The sequence below is a fragment of the Zootermopsis nevadensis genome, unplaced genomic scaffold (assembly GCF_977971745.1).
Source record: "Zootermopsis nevadensis isolate Lab colony 2312 unplaced genomic scaffold, Znev_1.0 Znev_ptg000009l, whole genome shotgun sequence".
Taxonomy (NCBI): domain Eukaryota; kingdom Metazoa; phylum Arthropoda; class Insecta; order Blattodea; family Termopsidae; genus Zootermopsis; species Zootermopsis nevadensis.
The window spans coordinates 4,066,042-4,087,575 of record NW_028259141.1 but is presented as its reverse complement, the minus strand read 5'-3'; the positions used below and the strand labels follow the sequence as shown (position 1 = coordinate 4,087,575).

The following is a 21,534-nucleotide window of genomic DNA, read 5'->3' as shown; positions in this document are numbered from 1 at the left end:
AAGTACAGGAGCTTATAAAAGTGTGAAGGAGTGAATTAATTGCATATATGAGGTTCTCACAGCAGTGAGCAGCATTGTTGGTCTTTGGTTTTAATGCTGTATGGATTTGTTGGTAAATAATAATAATAATAATAATAATTCAATTCATTTCATTTCATTTATTAGAGTGCTTGGCAACATCCAAAAGAGGCCAATAACAGCCAAGCACTAACAATAAACATAACAATACAAAAACAAACAAACAATAAACTAAATATATAGATGTACAATATAATAATGATAATATATCAATTCATTAATTTGTTACAAAATAATCAACAAGCAAATGAGCTGAATAATATGCCTAAGTATGTAATAATTAAATTAAAAACAGTTAAATATAAATAATACATACAAAATGAAAATTTAGTAAAAAAAAAGAAAAGAAAAGGAAATTGGCTAAATAAAATGCCTAAGAAAAATATTCTCCTTGTTAAAAATGTTGATGCGCTGACAGACTGCATTCGCAGCAGAAGCTCACCTAAACAAGGAACTAGCTTTAAGACTACGATAAACAAAAAAACGTGAAGTAGTCTCTAATGGATCTGGAGGGCACGCGCAAAGAAACTGAATCCAAAACGGATGGGCAGCAAATTTTACCTTTAAATATATTAATGAGAAAGAGAGCATCAAGATGGCTCCTCCGCAGGTGCAGTCAAAGAAAATTTATCCTAACTGAAACGTCTTCATAATTATAGTCACTTAGGCCATTAAAAAATCTGGCGTGACATAAAGCAGCAAATTTCCTTTGAATTCTTTCAACTTTGGTAGAATCAGTGGAAGTAATAGAATTCCAAGTAACAGATCCATACTCCAATTTAGACCAAACAAGACTATTGTACAAAACCAATAAGCTATCTAAAGTAGAAAAAAAAGACATAATATACCTAATAAAACCTAGCATTCTAAGGGCTTGTGAACATATGTAATCAATATGTTGGTGAAAATAAAGCTTGCAGTCCATAATAATAATAATACTTTATTCCCTGTATATCAAAAATACATTGATATAGGATATGTCAATCTACATTATACATTATCAATATTTTTAATATACCAATTAGGCATGATTTAATAAAAGAATCAGTAGTCAATAAGGAAATTAGGAAAGCAAATATGGACATAAACAAGCTATGGAAAAGATTTAGAAATGTCAAACTGCTATACTTAAGGAATATAAGTAGAGGTTATCATACATGGCATGGACAGCATTTAAATAGAGTAGGTAAAGAGTATGTCACTCAAGAAATAAGTAAAATAATAGGTAATAATAGAGAAATCACCTCTGAAGTGATAGCCTTAGGTTTTTTAAGTCATGGAAACTAATAAAAAAGACTGTACCACAATGGCTCCAGTCATTACAAAATAAAAGAACTCAATCCAGGCAACAATTTAAAATTATACATCAAAATGCACATTATCTCAGAAATAAAACTGAGCTATTTACAGCATTCCTCCAAACTACTGCACCAGATATCTTGGCCATTACCGAACATGGCCTTAAAGATGATGAAATAATTCAATGTACATTAGAAGGTTACACTGTAGCTTCATACTTCTGTAGAAAAAAAAATAAAGGGGGTGGGATAGCTATTTATATCTCTAAGAATATATTACATTATAAAACAGTGAAATGGATTACAGGAAAAAGTATAGAATAAACTTTTGAGGTTGCTGGTATAGAACTAATTTGTGAAAGAAAAAGTTGTCAGTGGAACCACGGTTCCGGAGAATTTGACCATTGTTGCACCTTTTCGTTACACTTTTTTGCCGAATGACCCTTCCTTATAGACATATTTACGTCAAAAAAAATTATTGCATTATATCAATCACCAAGTGGTGTATTACATGAATTTTTCATACAGTCAACAGGTATTCTTGAGCAATTAGTACAGAAAGATTGTTATATTATAATAGTAGGTGATTTTAACATAAATACTCAAGAAGATGGGTGTGACCACAAACAGTTACTAGATGTTATAAATGCATTTAATCTGACTATGACAATAAATATACCCACTCGAGTAACTGAAAGTACGGCAACAATTTTAGACCAAATAATTACTAACATGCCTTCACACTGCTATTCCACTGATGTAATAAACAGCCTACTTTCAGATCACTATGCTCAATGTATACCTATTAATATGACTAGACCACAACAAATTAGATGCTATAGAGAGGGCAGGAATGTATCAGAAGCCAATGTACTAGGCCTTTGCTCTTTAATACGAAACGAAACTTGGACTGAAGTGTTCTGGAATAATGATGTAGAGAAAAATGGGATTCTTTCTCTAGTATTTTTAACTATTATTTTAATATAGCCTGTCCAAAAGTTAGAAGAAATATTGTAAGTGCTTTAAATGTTCAATTTAATTCAATTCAATTCTTTATTATTTGTGTGCTGTATCAACAGCCAGATGGCCAATTACAGATACAGCACAAAGATGAGCTCATGAACACAATAAAAGCATAAAAGATAAAACAAGCAGTATATAATATACATTGTTACGGAGGACATATATACACAAGAAAATTGCAATTAAATATATTAGGATATTTGTAAAAATAATTTAAATCAATTAAGTAAATTATACTATTATAGAATGTGAAGAAGTGTGACAATTTTCGTCTCGAATATGTCCAAATCCCTGCAGACAACATTAGCAGCTGATGCGCATCTAGCAGAAGGACTGTTTTTGATCAAAGGGCTAACACTGAACATAGAAAAATCTCTCAGATTCCGAGCAGGGATGCGGAGACCGACAGCTTCCAGAAGGGAAGGACAGTGTTTAAAACCGCGGTAAACTTGCGCAAGGAGCAGTGCATCACTGCAATGCCTTCTCTTACGCAGGGTATGGAGTTTTAAATACTCTAAAGCATCAGCATAGCTGTAATGCACTTGGTGGAGGAAACGATAGTAGCAAAGGGCTGCAAACTTCTGCTGGATACATTCCAGTTTGTTGGCATCAGTAGTCGTAATAGAATTCCAAACGACCGAGGCGTACTAGAGCTTGGATCTAACTAAGGTTACATATAACATACACAGGCAATCGAGAGAAGAGAATGAAAAGGTTAATGTGCGAACAAGACCCAGCAACTTAATACAATGTGAAAATATGTGGTCAACATGGTTGTGAAATCGGAGCTTGGAGTCAAAAAATATTCCCAGGTCTTTAATAGTGTCGGTACATGTTATGGAGGACTGAAAAAGTTTGTAATCAAAGATAAAAGTAGTGGTTTTCCTGGAGAAGGAAATTACTTTAGTTTTACTAATATTGAGTTTCATGAAGTTAGCAGTGCACCAACCTTGTACCGAGTCAATGTCAGTTTGAAGTTCATTGCAGTTGTTGGGAGATTTAATGGCACGAAAAATTTTGATATCATCAGCGAAAAGAAGGCATTTAGAATGATTAATTACTTGGCATATGTCATCAATAAACAAGTTGAAAAGTAGAGGACCCAAAACAGATCCCTGTGGAACACCAGCGAGGACCACAAAAGGAGACGAAAGAGTTCCAGAAACGCAAACCTGGGATTGTCTGTTGGTTAAGTAACTACGAAACCAGTGTACATAACCATCAGAGAGTCCAAAAGCACTGAGCTTGTTGAGTAATAGATTATGAGGGACAAGATCAAATGCACTGCTAAGATCAAAATAAACAGCATCAGCTTGACCCTGGGAGCCAACTATTGGATTAATAAAATCAAGATAGGTTACGAGATTAGTAACTGTAGATTTAGATTTAGTAAAACCATGCTGACAAGCATTTAATTTACACTTTACGTAATGTGAGATATGATCATAAATAACAAGTTCAAATAATTTGGAAAGAGTATTAAGTATAGAAATGGGTCTGTAGTTACTAACAGTGGCAGAGTTACCGTTTTTAAAAACAGGAACTACTGCTGCCTGTTTCCATAAAATAGGGAAATAATTCTGCGTTAAACTTATATTAAAGATGTGCTTGAGAACAGGAACAAAGATCTCCGAACAACCCTTTATAACAAAGCTAGGAATGTCATCAAGTCCGACAGATTTGGAAGGTCACAGAAGACGAATTGCTTTACAAATGTCCAATTCGGAGATAGGGGCTAAAGACAAGAAGTCAGAGGACTCCACAGGGGAAGGGGATACGCCTAAAGAGGTACTGTAGACCGACTGAAAATGCTTAGCAAATGCATCGGCAACAGAATGGGGTTCAGCCAAATGAGTGTCGTTAACCTCAAGCTGAATACAGGTGGAATTTCTTTTTCTACGTGACGCCACGTATTTCCAAAATTGCTTGGGTTGCGACTTTAAATTGTCGTCAATTGACTTCAACCAAATATGTCTGTCAGACTTGATTGTAGCCTTCACTAGCTTGCGATAGAAGGAAAATTTACTATAAAAATAATCAGACTTATTCTTTTTAAAACGTCCATAAAGGAAATCTTTATTCCAGATGTAGTACCGTAAAGCACTCAAAAATCAGTGAGGGAATTTTGAATTTCTGATATACCCGCGGGGAATAGCCTTATCCTTGGATAAATAATGATGTTATTACAGCAAGATCAAAATTAAAAAAATTACAGTAGGGCCCCACTTTTCGGCAATCCGCTAATACAGCGCTCAACAGCTGTCAGAGAAGTGTGTCCGGCGCCATTTTCTCGTCGCTGATTCAGTCTGTTTACAGCTTTTGTGCGCTCCGCGTCTCTCTGTATTTCTGGCAATTTTTCAGTTATTACAAACTGTATTTTATTTAGTGTTCTGTCTGACGACAGGTCCATATGAACAGGATCCTTCCATCCTTTTCTCGGACTGGGACCTGTTCATACACGTTCTTGGCAGATGATCCAGAAGTGGTTTGCCATTGCCTTCTTCTGTGTGTGAATGGAGTAATTGTTGGGATGCCACGGAGAAACCGGGGAAGCCCCCGGAGGAAAACTCCGTGTTGCCTAGACCACGGCCTTGCCCAACACAAGTTATAAATTCGGGCACCGCCGGGAATCGAACCCGAGACCCCAGGATTACAAGGCCAGCGTTCTAACCGCTAGACCACCGTGACTTGTATTTATATAATATTTGTATACTATAGTGTAATTACAATGGTGTCTAAGGGTAGTAGCGATAAAAAGAGGAGTCGTAAGCCTCTTACTTTAAATGCCAAGTTAGAGATGATTAAACTTAGTGAACAAGGCATGTCTATGGCTTCCGAACCATCACCAAAACGAATAGGATTCGTTGAAGAGTCACATGATGAAGATGCGCCATCTCCTTCATCCTTCCTACTATAAGCATATCAATTTTCAAATTTATATTCACCAATCACTATAAGCTGTGTATTACTGATATTCATTTTACTTTCATATCGTTTTCTTAGGCCTAGCGCTATTGTGCACTTACTATATGATAGTGTAACATCTTATTAGGCTTTGATATGCATTTGCAAGTGAAATAAGGCAAAGATCTGCTTTTCGGCGATTTTCGCTTTACGGCGGGGGTCTGGTCCCTAACCTGCCGTATAAGCGGTGCCCTACTGTATATGATCTTTACATCTTTTATTCCTTACCTGCATAAAATTTTAACATCATGTGAAAATATCCCATATGTGCTTCCTACATAATAAACTATCCATTGCATTAAAATGTTCTAATATCTGATAATACAAATTTAACAATCCCATTCTTTAAAAGTACAAACATCAGAATTTACTACATCTAGATTTATTATTATTATTATTATTTATTATTGACTGCAAATGGGTTTATACCCGGTGGCAGTGACCTACAATAAGATACAAAACAATAAGACACAACAAAACAACACACCACACTCAAAATAAAACAACTGACACATAATACAAAAACACACATCCACTAATTACAGTGAAACCTCTATCCATCGTTCCCGGAACTATCGTTTTCCCGGATGCATCGTCCGTTTTGTTCGGTCCCGAATACATCCCATATAAAATAATGTTACATTTTCCCGCTTCTATCGTTCCTCGAACTATCGTTTTATCGCATCGATCGTTCAAAAATCTTAGTCCCGGCCCACAATTTTCCCGCAATGATCGTTTCTGAGAACTTAAAATGCTGGGTTTTGAGATAAATTAATACGGAAAGACGCACAATGTTTTTGGAATACGCAGTAGCGGTAACCTGTTGTGTCGCCCAACCAGCACATTCTTTGGAATGAGGGGTCAGCGGTGCAGGGGTGATAGTTGGAGTGAATGGCGGTGCTCATTGTCAGAAATTTTACGATTTTAATTAGGGTGCACTCATATTTCGTTCCAGCGATGCCAGATGGCATGTGCAGTGTGAATTTCTTTACAAATGCTTTTATTACAAGTACAAAGGAAAGGCTGGCGGCACTTTTCATTCTTCTGGTTCATCTTGTTTCCAGCGGTTCAGGGTCTTCTACAGCTACGTTTCGTTGAATTCGGCAGTAATAGTATTTCCATTCTTCCTGTTATTGTCCACAAAGGGGGTTGGAGTGGTGAGGAAGAATGCGAGCCCGAAGCTTTGCCGAAGCACACGCTGCATTGGCGAAAGTGAAGTCGTTCTTTTATGCGCTTAATATTAGTGAACGTGACGAGGAAAACATTTTGAACGTGGAAAGTGCTCTGTTTGGTCTAAAACGTAAAGTTTCGACAAACCAGTTGTCCATTAAAGACTTTTTTGGTAAAAAGAAGTAACTTTGAAAGAGAAACATTGTTTTTTTTAAAACTTTTAATGCTTTCCCGCATCTATCGTTTTCCCGCATTCATCGTTTTTATTTCCCACCCCCGCCGAAAACGATGCATCGAGGTTTCACTGTAATCACAATACTTAGATTAGAATATAAAGACCACTCTCAGTACATGAAAATTTTATCCCAAAGAACTACAGCCCTTCATCACTTGGAGACTAAGAAACTTCACTTCCCATATCACCATCTAATCCCCACTTAATAACCCCTTGCTTGTAATTACTTTTCTCACCCTCTTTCTAAAGGTGCCTAATTTACAGGGGAAAGACGCTAGCACGCCTGGAGGTAATTGATTCCATAGATAAACATATTTCTAATTATAAAATATAGACTATTATAATTCCATAAGTATTTTTCTTTCCAACCGCTGATGACTTAATGGTGAATATGATCCTGTAATTCTGTGCCATGCCTGTGGAGGAGTGGAAGACTGCATACCTTTTTGGTATTGTGAAGAATCTGCGACAGGTGCCTGAAGCATTCTAGTTCTTTCTTTAGGCCTCGAAGGAAGAGGACTGGACCATCTGAAAGTTACAAGACATATAATTAAAATGTTTTACCTTCTTAATGTCCATTGACAAATTCTGTCCACCATTTCCACTTCTTTGTAATTCAACTTTATTTTCCATAGACATTTAGTTTAAAATTTGAAAAACATGTCTTCTTGTTGATGAAAGACTCGGGTTACAAGCCGCGTCAGGTGGCTGAATGGTGAATAGACCATATCTTCTGCCAACGTTTCAAAAACAACCCCTGCTCTCATCCTCAAGGCTGCTGCGTAACAAATCTGAGCCCTGAGGATGAGAACAGAGATTTCTCTCACAATGTTGGCAGAAAATATGGTTCATTCACCATTCAGCCACCTGACATGGCTTGTAACCTGAGAGTCTATCATGAAAGCTTCACTTTATACATGTCTTCTTGTTATTATCCATATGCACATATTAGAAACTCTACTCTGACAAAAAGGAGTTTTACAAAACATTCTGTGTTTATCGAAATACATGAAAAATCTTAAATCAATTTAACAATCACAAACTTCAAAGTGGAACATAACAGAAATATTATTAAAGCTAAAACCATTATCTTGTAAGCATAATTACACAATTTAACAATCCATTTCCACATGAACATTGAACATTCCAAACAAGATATTTACTATTTAGTCTGAAAGTGAAAACAGATGAAATACTATGGATGGCTAGGAACGTGTTCATAATTCTTTTTTAATTTAATTAATATTGTGTACAAAGATAATACAAATACAAACAATGGACAACAAATTAAACTTGTACACTTCATACAACATAGAGTACTATGGATTGTCCATGGAAAATGCAGTACATACAAAAATTGAATGTAAAAATTTTCTGGGAACCATAAAAGTTGGAATTATCGTAAATGTAATTTTGATTTATTACTGACTAATTTTATTTACATTAGACACATTACTTACATGGCTCTCACACTTTCAGAGTACAGCAAAACCAAATGTCGCCATCTATAAATGTTAGGATATTCTATAGGGTCTATATTTAAGCCATCCAATGCCTGCATTACAGTGGCATCCAACTTGGTAGGTGAGTCACTAGAAAAAAAAATTATATTTCAATAAGACTATTTTGTGCTCATATACTTAGTATTCTGGGTTGTGATTCTGGGCACTCTTTAAGGTGGTTACAGATTTTTCATCATTAGATCTAAATGTTGCTAACCACATATAAGACTACATGCCAGCACAGGCGTTTGAAAATTACAAGATGAGGAAACAACAAAATACAGCTTCTAGCAATCATTGCCACTTTAAGTGATTAAAATTTTACTGTCTACAAAAATTAGGTAACAATTAGTGTGTTTGGGTACTTCACTGTCAGATAAAGATTTCATGAATGACGAACTGCTGACCAGGCAAATATGAATTCTATGCAGCTGGCAAAAAAACTTTCCCCAACATTTTGGTTAAATAAATGTAGCAGCAGTAGTGGGTAGACAAATTATTCTACTCTTTGCTTCATGTGACATTCAGTATTTACCCTTGTATAAAAACATCTGGCCATTCGACTGGTGTTAACATTTCAGCGTCATCGCCATCATCATCATCATCATCGCAGTATGAATGTACTTCATTTCTGCTGAGCTTTTCAGGTGTTGATGGTGGTGTGAAATATTCATCATCATCATCATCTGGAATACAAAGAAAACTCACATGCATCAGACATGATCTGTTACAGGCTACCATCTATATATTTCATAAAATTATATGGTCTATGGTCTATAATCATCTTCCAAATTCACACAAAGAACTAATATTAAAACAGAATTTATCAACACATAGCATTTGAAATTACACATGAATGAATATGTTGGTGTGCAAATAAGTTACTTCAAGAAGATTTATGTCTTCTGGCTTGTTGCGCTGTGTAGTCTGGTCGATGTTAACCAACGTTTCAGAGGTCATACTGCCTCCGTCATCCCCTGATGATGGAGGCAGTATCACCTCAAATGTTGGTATCCATCGACCAGACTACACAGCAGAACAACCCACATGGCAGAAAGATTCATACTCACAGCTGTGAAAACCTCAAATCTTACAAGTTACTTCAAATTTGCAAACTAGTAATAGAAATACATTCATCAGCCAATCCTACATAATAAATAAATATTCTGACCAGTTAAAAGTGTAATGTCTTCACTTCTGAGTCCAGTAAAGTCCTGGGTCAGAGGTAATTGCCAGAGTACACCAAAGAACTCAGAGAAAAACATGTCTCACTGTTACTTTGCGACAATGCCCTGGAAATGAACCCAGGCCTCTGAAGTATGAGGTGCTATGAGCATGATATATCATGAAAAATGTAGGTTACCAAATACACAAGATCATGCTCATCATCATAAATACATGGAAATACATTCAAGAGAAGTCTAAAGGTTTTTGATGAAGATGCATCATTAAACTGACACAACAGTGTACGTTATCTTTCATCTATAAATTAGAAAAAAATTATAAAACTATACAACCTAACAATTGAATAAAAATTTCCTTGGATATTATCCATCGTCAAGAAGTTTTAGATTTGATATATACAACCTAACAGTTTCACCTAATGATGGAAGCAGAGCTAGCTTCTGAAACATGGGTGTTTTAAATTTACAGATGAAGGAAACTGTCGAATAACACACATCAGTTTAACATCTTCAAGGAACTTCCTTTGCGCTTCGAACTGTATCCAGTTACAGTATTTAATTATGTAGCACACTGCCTTCCTTATTCCTCCCCTGCCAAATCCACAGAGGAGGAGCCTTTCTTGCTTCAGCACCATACCCCTTAATCTATTCTATCTATTAAGAAACTCTGGATGATCTACAACACGTTTTCCCAAACTGGTATCTGTGCCCTGCCCACATTTTTTAATAATGTATCATGATAAATTAATTTTTCCTGTGTGAAGATTCCTGTCTTCTGGGTTGTTGCTCCATGTAGTCTGGTTGAAGTTTACTAACATTTCAGAGGTGCGATGATGGAGGTAGCAAATACTTCTGAAACGCCTGTAAACTTCTACCAGACTATATATGGTGCAACAACCCAGAAGACAGGCATCTTCATACTCACTGCCATATCAAAATAAAATCTCACTAATTTTAAGTGATTAAGAAAACCAACATCAACAAATTTATAAATACAATTATTTAATATGTGGAACTGTTGGTGTTAGTATAATTTTCAATAAACTAACATGAAAGTTAAAATTGTTGTCAGTTACAATATGTAGCCCCGAAGTCAATAAGAAAGGATAAATGTAGTTCCAGGGTCTTCAAAGGTTGATAATCCATGCTTTACATCACATGGGCATAGACAGGGAGAAAAATAATGACACTTAGTTTCTCTGTACTATTATAAAATGACCACCACAAATTTTCTGAGAATATTGACACCACATATATCTGAAATTGTATGGACAGGAACCGGTGTAAACTGAGTTTCATATTACATCAACAAACATGGCAAATTTTATGAAATTATTATATTAAATATTTGCAATATTTCTTGTTATCACTCAACAGTGCCAAATGAAAAATATTCTTTATTTTCAGGATACTGCACTACTATAATTCCAAATAAATTTCAGAATTTTCTGGTCATAAATTTTGTAGATGGAGATAATTTTCCTGGTTGTCCATGTGTTCAAATCCTTATCTGTAACACGGCTGCAATGTATAAAATTTAAAATATAGAACACAGCACAGGATTTATAACATTTCCATTATTAAATACAGAAATGAATCTTCTCTATAATTAAAGCCTCATGCTTTAGAGGAAACCAAAAATTAATGGAACATGTTTCTGATCTGTGCATGATTTCTATTATTAATTCCCTCCCAAATTTAGGGGATCGATTTTACGTGTTTGTCAGAACCCCTACATTCTGTACATTACAACTAGTCCCTTCAGGTCTTTAAACAGGGATAGTCTAAATGATGTTCCCGATTTGAAACACATGTTACTCACATTTAATGAAATTCAGATGCACAAAATTTGTAAAGCTGGAAAGAGAAACTCTCCAAGTTTATGTTGGTATAATTAGCGGCCACATAGTAACACTGTTCGCCGCCAGGGGCGATATGACAGAAAATTACTGCCATCGAAGGCAGAGGAGCCTTTTGTGTCCTGGATATCCACATTCACCGGACCTGACTCCCTGTGATTTTTTTCTGTAGGAGTTCATCAAACATAGTCTTCGTGCCACCCTCACCACAGACCTTGCCAGCAGCCATTGCAGCATTCGATCATGATATGCTGCAACGTGTCTGGGAGGAACTCGACTACAGGCTGGATGTGTGCCGAGTTACCAAGGGGGCTCGCATTGAACACCTCTGATGTACTGAAACAAAACTTGGAGTTTCTCTTTCCATTGGTACCAATTTTGTGCATCTGAATTTCATTGAACTTATTATTTCTTTCATATCGTGAACATCATTTAGACTAGCCCCGTATTCCACTATATCAGGGGTTCTCACCCTTTATCGCTGGAATACCACTAATTCTAATTTAACACACTAAATGTACCACTAACCAAATTCGTTCAGTGAAATCTTATTTATGTTAATATTATCTTCTGCTTTTCTTACTTAGTTCGCATACCACAGGGTGAGAAACACTGCAATATACAATATTCAGTCTCCAGCATAAATTTCCATTTTAAAATGACATTTACACAAAAATACGGATCAGAAATCTTACCTTCTGAAAACTCACCACCTGATAATATGTATGTCACTTTATGTAACTTATTAGTTTCTGAATTATATGTCTGTCTCTTTTTAAAGCTGCTCACTTTCAGATTACAGTGTGTTTCATGAATGGAACCTTCCATCTCACTAATTCTTGTACTATCACACTGCTGGTCAGAATCTAGTGGAAAGTACATAATTAATTAGTTTCATTACTTATTATAATGTACAATATGCTAATAGGATCAACAATAATGAACATGAGGAAGGAGATCAATTGTAACAGTAATTACATTGTCTAAAATCCCCTGAGTGTCACAGAAGAAGAATAGAATGGAATGGTATTTACAGCATTCACAGCACCATTTACAGAAGTAATATATTGGTACTGCTAAACATATCTTTTTAGACATTCTAAACTTGTATGATTTTTCAAGAACAAATTGATTCTACAAACTCCACTCACTGGAAACCCTAACACTTGGAGGACTTACGTTTTCAAGAAAGAGACCAGTATATGCAACGAGTATAGGCGTGAATGGATAAAAATTTGATTTGTTACAAAGGTCGCTCAGTTACATTTGGGAGTGTCAAAGACTTCAACCTACATCACACGAACTGATTCCAACAAAAAATCTGTAATTCTCCTGCTTCATATTTGGGGCATATGATTTAAATCTTAGCCTGGAGACTAGTTATCCTAAGGTTTTTCATGGTTTTACTCAGGTCTTCCCTGCAAATTCTGGGATCAGACCATGTCCACCTTCTTCCATATCCTTTCAAATTCATTATTCATTACTCATCTCATCATTTGATGCTAAGTAATCTGAACTACTGACAGTATCATTAAATAAACCACAAATAAATAAATACATACATAAACAATTTTTCGTCACATTCAGCATTTACTTACTTTAGTTCAGAGGTTCAAATAATGAAGAATTATCACTAGATGGAACTGAAATGGTGATGCATATATATTTATTTTCAGTGCTTTGTTAATCCCCGAGTATCACTACATTTTTAAGGTGGAATAAAGGTACCTTACATAAACTAATATAATTTCTACAAATAATAAATAAAATTAAATTCTACAGACCAACACACCATGACATTTATTTTATGCAAACAACGTAACAAATATGCATGTGTCAAAAACTCACCATTATCTCCTACAAATGTAAGTCGTCTTGTAATTCCATCTGATGAAGATTGGGTGTTAGCTTTGTCAGATGTATACCGCACATGATTTCTCTTGAAGGACAAACCTTTCCTAGCATTTCTCATAAAATTATGATTTTGTCTGAAGCATAAGCACTGTGAAGCATCAGACCAAATCCTCATACATTCTTCTTCTGTTCGGACATGGATATCTTTCTTAGCACCACTGGTTTTGTCTGTGTCTTTATCATTTTCTTGTATTTCTAAGGCGCAAAGAATATACTCGGCAATACATTTTACCTGATTACGTTCACAATTGGTTTTTCTTTGGTGTTCAGCATATGCAAGTGCATCACGGTAACATATGCTCACATCATCCTCTTCATCTGAATAAGAACATGACAATGGGGAAACTGTAGATTGAAGACCAGACACGACAAATTCCAGTTCATCACTAGTAAGCTCAATAAGCTTTGCTGCTACGATTACGGCGATTCGAGAGTGAACGAGATTAAAATCGACAGATGCGAATCTGGCGTCATCTTTAAAACTGCTGACAAGATCTTGGAGATGCCTAATTTCTGGATGAAGCATGTCAGGCACTGAATCACTAACCCGTACACTACGACCAACAACCGCGAGTCCATCAAACATTCGTTTAGCGAACACACAACAAGATTTTTCTACACATAAGAATGGGCTAAGACCTGGATTCAACAGAGTTTCATCTTCCATGCCAGCATTTGCATCCACTTTTCGATGACTGTACACATTTGATTTGGTCTTAAACGCATTCTCTACTAGTGGTTTAACTGGACTGGTGTCAGACAGACTGCACGCTTTAAAAGCAAGGCACAGATTTGACACTGGACTAATCTCATCATCAACTGACTGATTTTCACTATACTCTGTTAAAGATGATACACAACCATTCACTACACATTCTGAACTATCATAACACTCCTTGGTTGAATATGGTTTCTGTGCAGCCTCCTCAAATCTGTTCTTGAGATAAGCCTCAAGTTTCTGAAGCCCATCCTCAGAGGCCAAATTTGTAAATGTATCAAGAAATGGCCAATATTCATTCCAACCAACCATGAATTCCTCAGCCAGGTCCCTGTAAGAAATCACAGGCACAAAATATATTATACTTTCGGGCAAAGTAAAGCAGATATTTTCTTCCTTTGCATTATGCTTCATGGTCAACATTTTCTTTGGCCAATAACATCAAGCTACTAACTGAAACTGTTTGAGCAGGACACCATTCTACTACTAAAGCAAACATACTAATATTATTTCATGTGAAAATAGTAAAAACATTTTCTTGCATCCCATTATTTTTATATGGAAAAACTGACGAACACTGTCAACAAAACTGAATGAATAATAAGAGGCAGAGAAACAGCATAAAGTAGAATAAAACACGCATCTAAATACAGAAAGATAAAATGGAAGGAAAGAATAAATGGCTTTGTAATTTACCATCAACAATGCTTGATATTACTTATGATTGGCTGATGTGTGAGTAGTGGAGTCAGCATTTTCCTGTCAAACAGACTGCCTCGTGAGGTTCTAAATTTTAAAATGTATACATTCAGTAACAGTAACATATCATTTTGCTTCATAATCTAAACTTCATTTCAAATTACATATGCACAATATTCGGTTTTAGAGGTTAACTGGGACGTGCAAGGCTAAAGGTTCATATGGGGCACCAAATACTCTTGCCCTTTCTCAGGTCATGGTGCATTTATCTTATAATACATAAGAATATAACTGTTTGTTGAGTAAAATAATTTCTATATTTGAAGCTCTGACTTCAAGAACCACTTAGATTTGGGCAAACAGTGTCTCACTAAAGCAAAGTGAAAGAAACATAAGCTTGAAGTCGTCCGTATCTCCCACCTGCCAACTCTTTCTAATCCTTTCTCAACATCCAGCAGTCTAAATGCATGACAACTCAGACTTCCTGTATATGCCTGTCTGCAGGCATTCTGGTTTGGAGTCCGAGGCATCCGAGGAGGAGTCTTCCACTTCTTCCGGAACACGATTGCTTTTTCATGATTCATTGGTCCTGCATAAGCCCGGATTTCCATTCTTCCATTAAGTGGATCAGCTTTTAATTCCTGATGAATAAACATTTTAGAACAAACAGTAAATTAATAGAATGACGTCTCCTCTGGTGATGAGCCATGTTTGTATGAAGTTAATTTTCTGCATTTCACAGACTGTGTATGCCTCCAACACCAGAGACTGACAGGTTGATTTGATTGGTGATTGGGTGGGTGTAGTATAGATATATATGCACTGTCAGCTCATGGGGCCCAGTCTCCTTGATCAAGAATGGACCAAGGGGATAACAGTAGGTGGTGTATGGTGATCACCCTACCTAAAAGGACACAGTCCCTAGATTATTTCCTATAGAACTGAAAACTGAAACACAAAGACAAATAAAAATAACAAGAAATAAATTCAGAAGGCATTTAAAATATAATAAAGTCAAGATACAATTAAATAATGGAAAACAGCTATTAAGCACATAAAAACAGAACATCTACAAAAAAATTCAAAAAAGCTTTAATCAAGGTGTTTTGAGAGGAACACATTTAATCTGTACTCTTCGGTGTGAGGCAATATGATGACGAAAAAAAAAATTGTGACAAAACATTTCACGTTAAGTAAAAGATTTTACAAACTGTTATATTTGATAGTTTTGGTTACATATGAAGTACACACACAATACATGAGACAGAACATATAAACCTCCTAGCATCCATCAAATAAGCAGTGTGTGGGGTCTAAACATGGTAACAGAAGTAACTGTCAACATTCCTGCTAGAAATGAATCTCCAGACATCCTGTGAACACCCTGAATTGTCTCAGCTTCACTTTGAAATTGACACTTTGTCAACTACGTTCTCTGATATGAGAGAATTCTCTGACTAATTTAAATTTCTCGACAGGACCCTGCATAGTGAATACATGTGTAAAAACAATTTATTACCAACCAGAGGGCAAGCAGGAGAGAATGGATCACCAACAGTAGGCTGTACAGAATTATCCTCTGATCTAAGTACAGGAACATAAAACATGTCATCCAGTAAATTTGACAGTTTTTGCCTTAGACTTTCATCTGGAGAGGAAACACGACTGCAGATAACCTGGAAAAAAAGAAGAAGGAGAAATCATGAGTATGGTAAGTAAGATAGAAATAACGTTATGTACATATAACGGGTTACAGGAAGTAGCCACACTATTTTAATTGTTTCAGCTATGTAAAATGCTACATCTCAGCAAGCAGACTGGTCCTCTGGCAGCACTCCACATTTGTATTAGGGAGGTTAGCTAGTTTGAATCTTGACCAGTCTAATGACTATCTGGACTGTCATTTTTCTGTTTGTGAGTCTCTCCTGGCAATTTCATGGAACTGACATAAGCCATGACAGATTCCTATCTATTCACAATTCATAATTATCGTCACATCACATTCAATTATATCAAATTTCTAAACTTTAAAATGGAATCATATACTGTATATATATATATATATATATATAATAATTTCATTATCACTGACATCTCTAAACACTTTATGCAAAGTGTAGATCGTAAAAAAAGTTTATAAGTACATAAACGAGATCCTTGGTAAAACTCTAAAAGAAAGGCCTTCACAAATTCTTACAAACAATATTTTAAAATGTCAATGTGCTAAATACTTTATGATATACTTAATTTAATTTTTTATGAAAATCAATAACACTGGCTGTGAAATAAATTTCTGGGTTATATTATCACTTTTTTAACAAACTGAGAAATATTTTGGACCAACTAACTCCAAGGTAGAGGAATTTTCCTTAAAAATTTCTGTCATTCAAATAGTCAAAAAAATTCCCTCATTTCATGGAATTTGATGCACCATCACTTTTTCAAATAATACTTCTGACCAACTTCCACCTATGCCTTGACCTCTTGTCTTACGGTTTCCCAAACAAAACTTTGTACATATTTCTTGATTCTCCCATCATACTACATTCCCAACCAATCACATTCTTCTTAGTTGAAGCACAAAGAATAACATAAATATTTTATACCAAGTACTCACGCCTGAAGAATACTGTGATGTATATATGATAATGAAAATACATGTTACTTGCATCTCTTGGTGTTTGTCCATATTTATTCCTCGCATGTCTATCACATTGTGGATAAGACACCAATACATCTACAACTGAAAGAGCTCCCAATTTAACTGCAAAATGTATCGGAGTCTCATTGAGGGCCTTATCAGGAGTATTCAGGTAAAGATCCAACAAGATACGAGCTCGGTCCTGACAGTTGGCAGCATCATCATCTCCATACAGCAACTGAATAAATGCAACATTGCTCACTGTCTGTAGAATTAGATCACATATTTGTGCGTTACAAGCCTTGGCTGCTACATGCATTGCGTTATACCGTGAGCCTTCCTAAACCCGGAAAAGACAAAGAAACAGTAAATAAATTATTTAAATTTGATCATCTGTCATGTAAATGTGCAGTAATAGTGATTAAACATCACTTATGAATAATAACTGACAATTATGTACAATTCTCTGCTAGCGATATTCTATAGTTGCAGGTAATTATTGATAATGAATAGATTATTCACTTTTACCGTCAGGCACAACAAAGCATAATGATTTATAAGTTTATAGAGTAAATTACAGGTAACGTAAAATAAATAAATAATATATAAATTAAAGACTGTGACACATCTTAGTGTAGTTCCCAGTGGAATTAAGGTTGAAAGTACCCAGAAAAAATGGTAAATCCCCATAAGAGTTGAAATCAAAGAAGAACGTGAATGTTTTTCTGTTTTACATTTGGATCTCAAGATAAATGTCAAAGAACAACATTGAATTTTATTTTAATAAAAATGCACTGCAAAGCACACTCCAGTTCACACACTGCTGCTTGCTGGGAAAATCTTGAATATTGCTTCCTCAATATTTTCTTTGATTTATTTTATGCACTTTGTCTTTCAAGCTACCCCATAAATAAAAATCACACAGTGTGAGGTCTGGGAAACAACTTGGTCATAAACTTTCATTAATACATTTTTCACCAAACATGTCAGTTATTGTGGCCACAGAGTTATCGGTTGTGTTCACCTTTACTGAATCCTGCTAAAAGTAACCATACACCTCCTTTTTTTCTGTTACCTTAAGGAAAATCCTTTTCAAAATCTAATTAACATACCTTCCTGAGTGAAGACTACCCATAAAACAAAAACAGAGACAATTATTCACCATACACTGATTCCACACCAAACACCAACTTCTGGATGTTGAAGTAGAATATCATGAATGACTCCACGGTATTTTGAGCACCAGAATCAGTTATTTTGTGTGTTCATGTGTCCAATTAAGTAAAACCAGGCTTTGTCAGTAAAAAACAATACTTGTGGGTCAGTGAATCTTCATTCATTGTCTGGATAAACCAGTTGCAAAAATGTATTATTATAGCTGGGTCTCGTGGTTGTTACAGAAAAAGGCGAAGTTTCATTAATTTTATAGCAGTTCTTGCCAAGAAGACTGAAACATCATATTGCTAGACTTGATATACCAGTGATTTCTTGACAAATGCTCTAATCTTGCAATAGTATAATCAAGTTTTTCTTCTCTTTATTTTCTTATGCAATTCTAACCTATACTTTTGAATGTATTAACGAAACCTTGGAGAAATATCAACACCAGATAATTTTTGTTTTAAGTTCTCTGTGATATATACATAAGCTAAATTGGTTTTTACATAATTATCCAAATACAAAACAACAACCCTGTATCTTGAACACACAAATAACAGAGGAAAAAGAAAAAAACATTACTCATGCCAGTTGTCATAACCCTTTCTTAACCCATGGACTTAAAATTTTTTAACAAACTTTGGTTTCTGTATATAATCACCCATACAAGAGCCTGGATTTCATTTAGTCATTCATAGATGGCTCCCAACTACACATATAAAAATAAAAGAAACACCTAACTTCAAAATCCCCTGCTTCTGATGCTGACTCTTAATGTTGTGAAACCATTTTATTGCACAGAATGTTTTGGTAGGGCAGTCTGATTTATGTAGAATACTAACACACACATTTCAAAACTATTTACAAGAAAGCAACCTGCATACCTGAAGAATGGCTGGAGTATCTCCACTACTCACTAGGTAACGAGGATTACACCAGATGGTATTTGTGAATGTATCAGTGTCACCACATTCTATCACTTTCCTCAGCCAAACCAAATCCTGTGATTTTGGTGCTCTGAAAGGACTTGGTTTTTCGCCTATTACAGGACTGCTGGTTTCTAAATTTTCTGTTAACACAGATAAGGGAACTACAATTTCAGGAGCTTGAACTGCAAAATCCACAGCCTCCTGTCTTGTCTTAAACGATTTTAACCTCGCTTCCTTGTATTTCTTCATAATTTTCAGTGCTTCTGATTTGTCATTATAGACATGCAGAGTGTCTGAAAAATAAAGCAAAAATGTTTATATATACAAATGCTGCATAAATCTGTCAATGGAAATGAGTGGATACTGTATGGAAATTCAACAGACAGTAATTAACTATTTTACATCCAAAAGAAGATAATTAAAATAATGACAGGTATTAAAAGCAGAGGCTCTTGTAGAGAATTAGTTTGAAAATTTTCTACACTTTCATTTGCAAGTGAATAAATACTCTCCTTACTATCATTTATGGTGAAAAACCTGGACAAATTTCAAATAAATAAAGATGTACACAATCTAAACATAAGATGTAAATATGACCTTCAAATGCCAAATCCTAACCTCACTACATATCAAGAAGGAGTATATTATACAGGTATCAAGTCATTCAATAGTCTTCCACATACAATTAAGAGTTTAAATCATGATATAAAAGTAATCAAGTCTGCATTACCTCTTAACTTACTCCTACTCTGTAGATGATTTTACCTCTGTTGACAATTCTTAACCGTTAGGTATATCTATATGTAAACAAGGTTTCGTTGCAAGATTTGAGGTTTCACAGCGGTGAGAATGAAGATTTCTGTCGTCTGGGTTGTTGATCTATGTAGTTTAGTTCTTGTATTTAAAATTCATAAGTTCATATATAAGTTCTGTACTTATATTATTATCCGTGGAATGTAAATAAACTATATCTACAATTCAAAATCTTAAAACTAACTTTCGAATGCATATTCATTTATCTTTATATTTTACTTTACTTACCATCAGATTCCAAGACAGTGTCACTAGGTATATTTACACCGTAATACATTTCTTCAGAATTAGCAGTATTGCCGCGTCCTTCACATATAAAACGTTGCGTTTAAATATAAAAATCTACTCTACACATAACATTCATAAAACCCTTCTTAAAACAAGAACTTCAAAGGAGTCAAGGTAGGAAGACGTTAAATCAAAGCAGAAGCTTTATAAAACACGAATTCAACTGGTTTTCCGTTATGATGCAATTACTAATACCAACCACAGAGACCTACCAACCTCGGGATGATAGACACCATTTCACGGACTGTAAAATGCTATTACCTTTGGTAGTATATACATCATGCTGATGAAATCTAAGGTTCTCACGGCTTGAGTGCAATTGATTCAGTACTTGGGCATTCATATGCTAATGGAGGATTAAGTACAGGAGCTTATAAAAGTGTGAAGGAGTGAATTAATTGCATATATGAGGTTCTCACAGCAGTGAGCAGACATTACAATACAAAAGCAAACAAACAAAGAACTGAAAACATAACTGTACAATATTGATTTATTGCAAAATAACTCATAAGTAAAAAACTAAATGTTATAGATAAGTAAAATAATAATTATACTAAAAACAGTTTAATATTGGACAAAAAACATTCACAATAAAATGTCATACTAAGTAAACAATAAAAAACCATGATTATTGTTTAAAAAACTGACTGACCTCAGCAAGCAAAACACGATCTTTGTTAAAGATGTCGATGCTCCTACAGACTGCATTGGCAGCAGAAACACATCTGGCAGAGGGACTGGCCTTGAAATTACGTTGTACAGTAAAGGTAGAATAGTCTCTGATAGACCTAGTAGGTATGCAGAGACTAACTGTATCAACAACAGATGAGCAACTAATTTTGCCTTTAAAAATATTCACGAGGAATAGAGCATCCAAAAGCCTCCTCCTTGAATGTAACAATAAGAAATTTAATCTAACTAATATATCGTCATAATTATAGGCACAAACGCCATTAAAGAATCTAGCGTAACATAGGGCTACAAATTTCCTTTGAATCCTTTCCAATTTAAAGGAATCAGTATTAGTAATAGAGTTCCAAACAACGGAAGCATACTCAATT

The 21,534-nt window shown here is 35.2% G+C and overlaps 1 protein-coding gene across 1 annotated transcript; it reads right to left on the bottom strand.

The window, feature by feature from the left end:
* Nucleotides 1–143: 143 nt before the first annotated feature.
* LOC147874407 (ankyrin repeat and LEM domain-containing protein 2 homolog) lies at nucleotides 144–20,690 on the bottom strand. The gene is made up of 10 exons (XM_087345817.1): nucleotides 20,414–20,690; nucleotides 19,328–19,665; nucleotides 17,314–17,625; nucleotides 16,168–16,320; nucleotides 15,065–15,285; nucleotides 13,162–14,276; nucleotides 12,009–12,179; nucleotides 8,806–8,956; nucleotides 8,229–8,360; nucleotides 144–7,296 (listed from the first exon to the last, which is right to left on the bottom strand). Exons 1-10 carry the CDS (start codon nucleotides 20,460–20,462, stop codon nucleotides 7,107–7,109), a joined length of 2,832 nt encoding a protein of 943 aa, XP_087201943.1. The 5' UTR covers nucleotides 20,463–20,690; the 3' UTR covers nucleotides 144–7,106.
* Nucleotides 20,691–21,534: the final 844 nt, after the last annotated feature.

What these genes read in the sequence shown, in the direction of transcription:
- LOC147874407 (XM_087345817.1), bottom strand. Translation starts at nt 20,462, where the DNA reads ATGTATTACGGTGTAAATATACCTAGTGACACTGTCTTGGAATCTGAT. An exon ending in ATACTCCAGCCATTCTTCAG is followed by an intron (nt 17,626 to 19,327) that starts GTATGCAGGTTG and finishes TTCCGGGTTTAG; the next exon opens with GAAGGCTCACGGTATAACGC. An exon ending in GGATTAGAAAGAGTTGGCAG is followed by an intron (nt 14,277 to 15,064) that starts GTGGGAGATACG and finishes GATTTCTTACAG; the next exon opens with GGACCTGGCTGAGGAATTCA.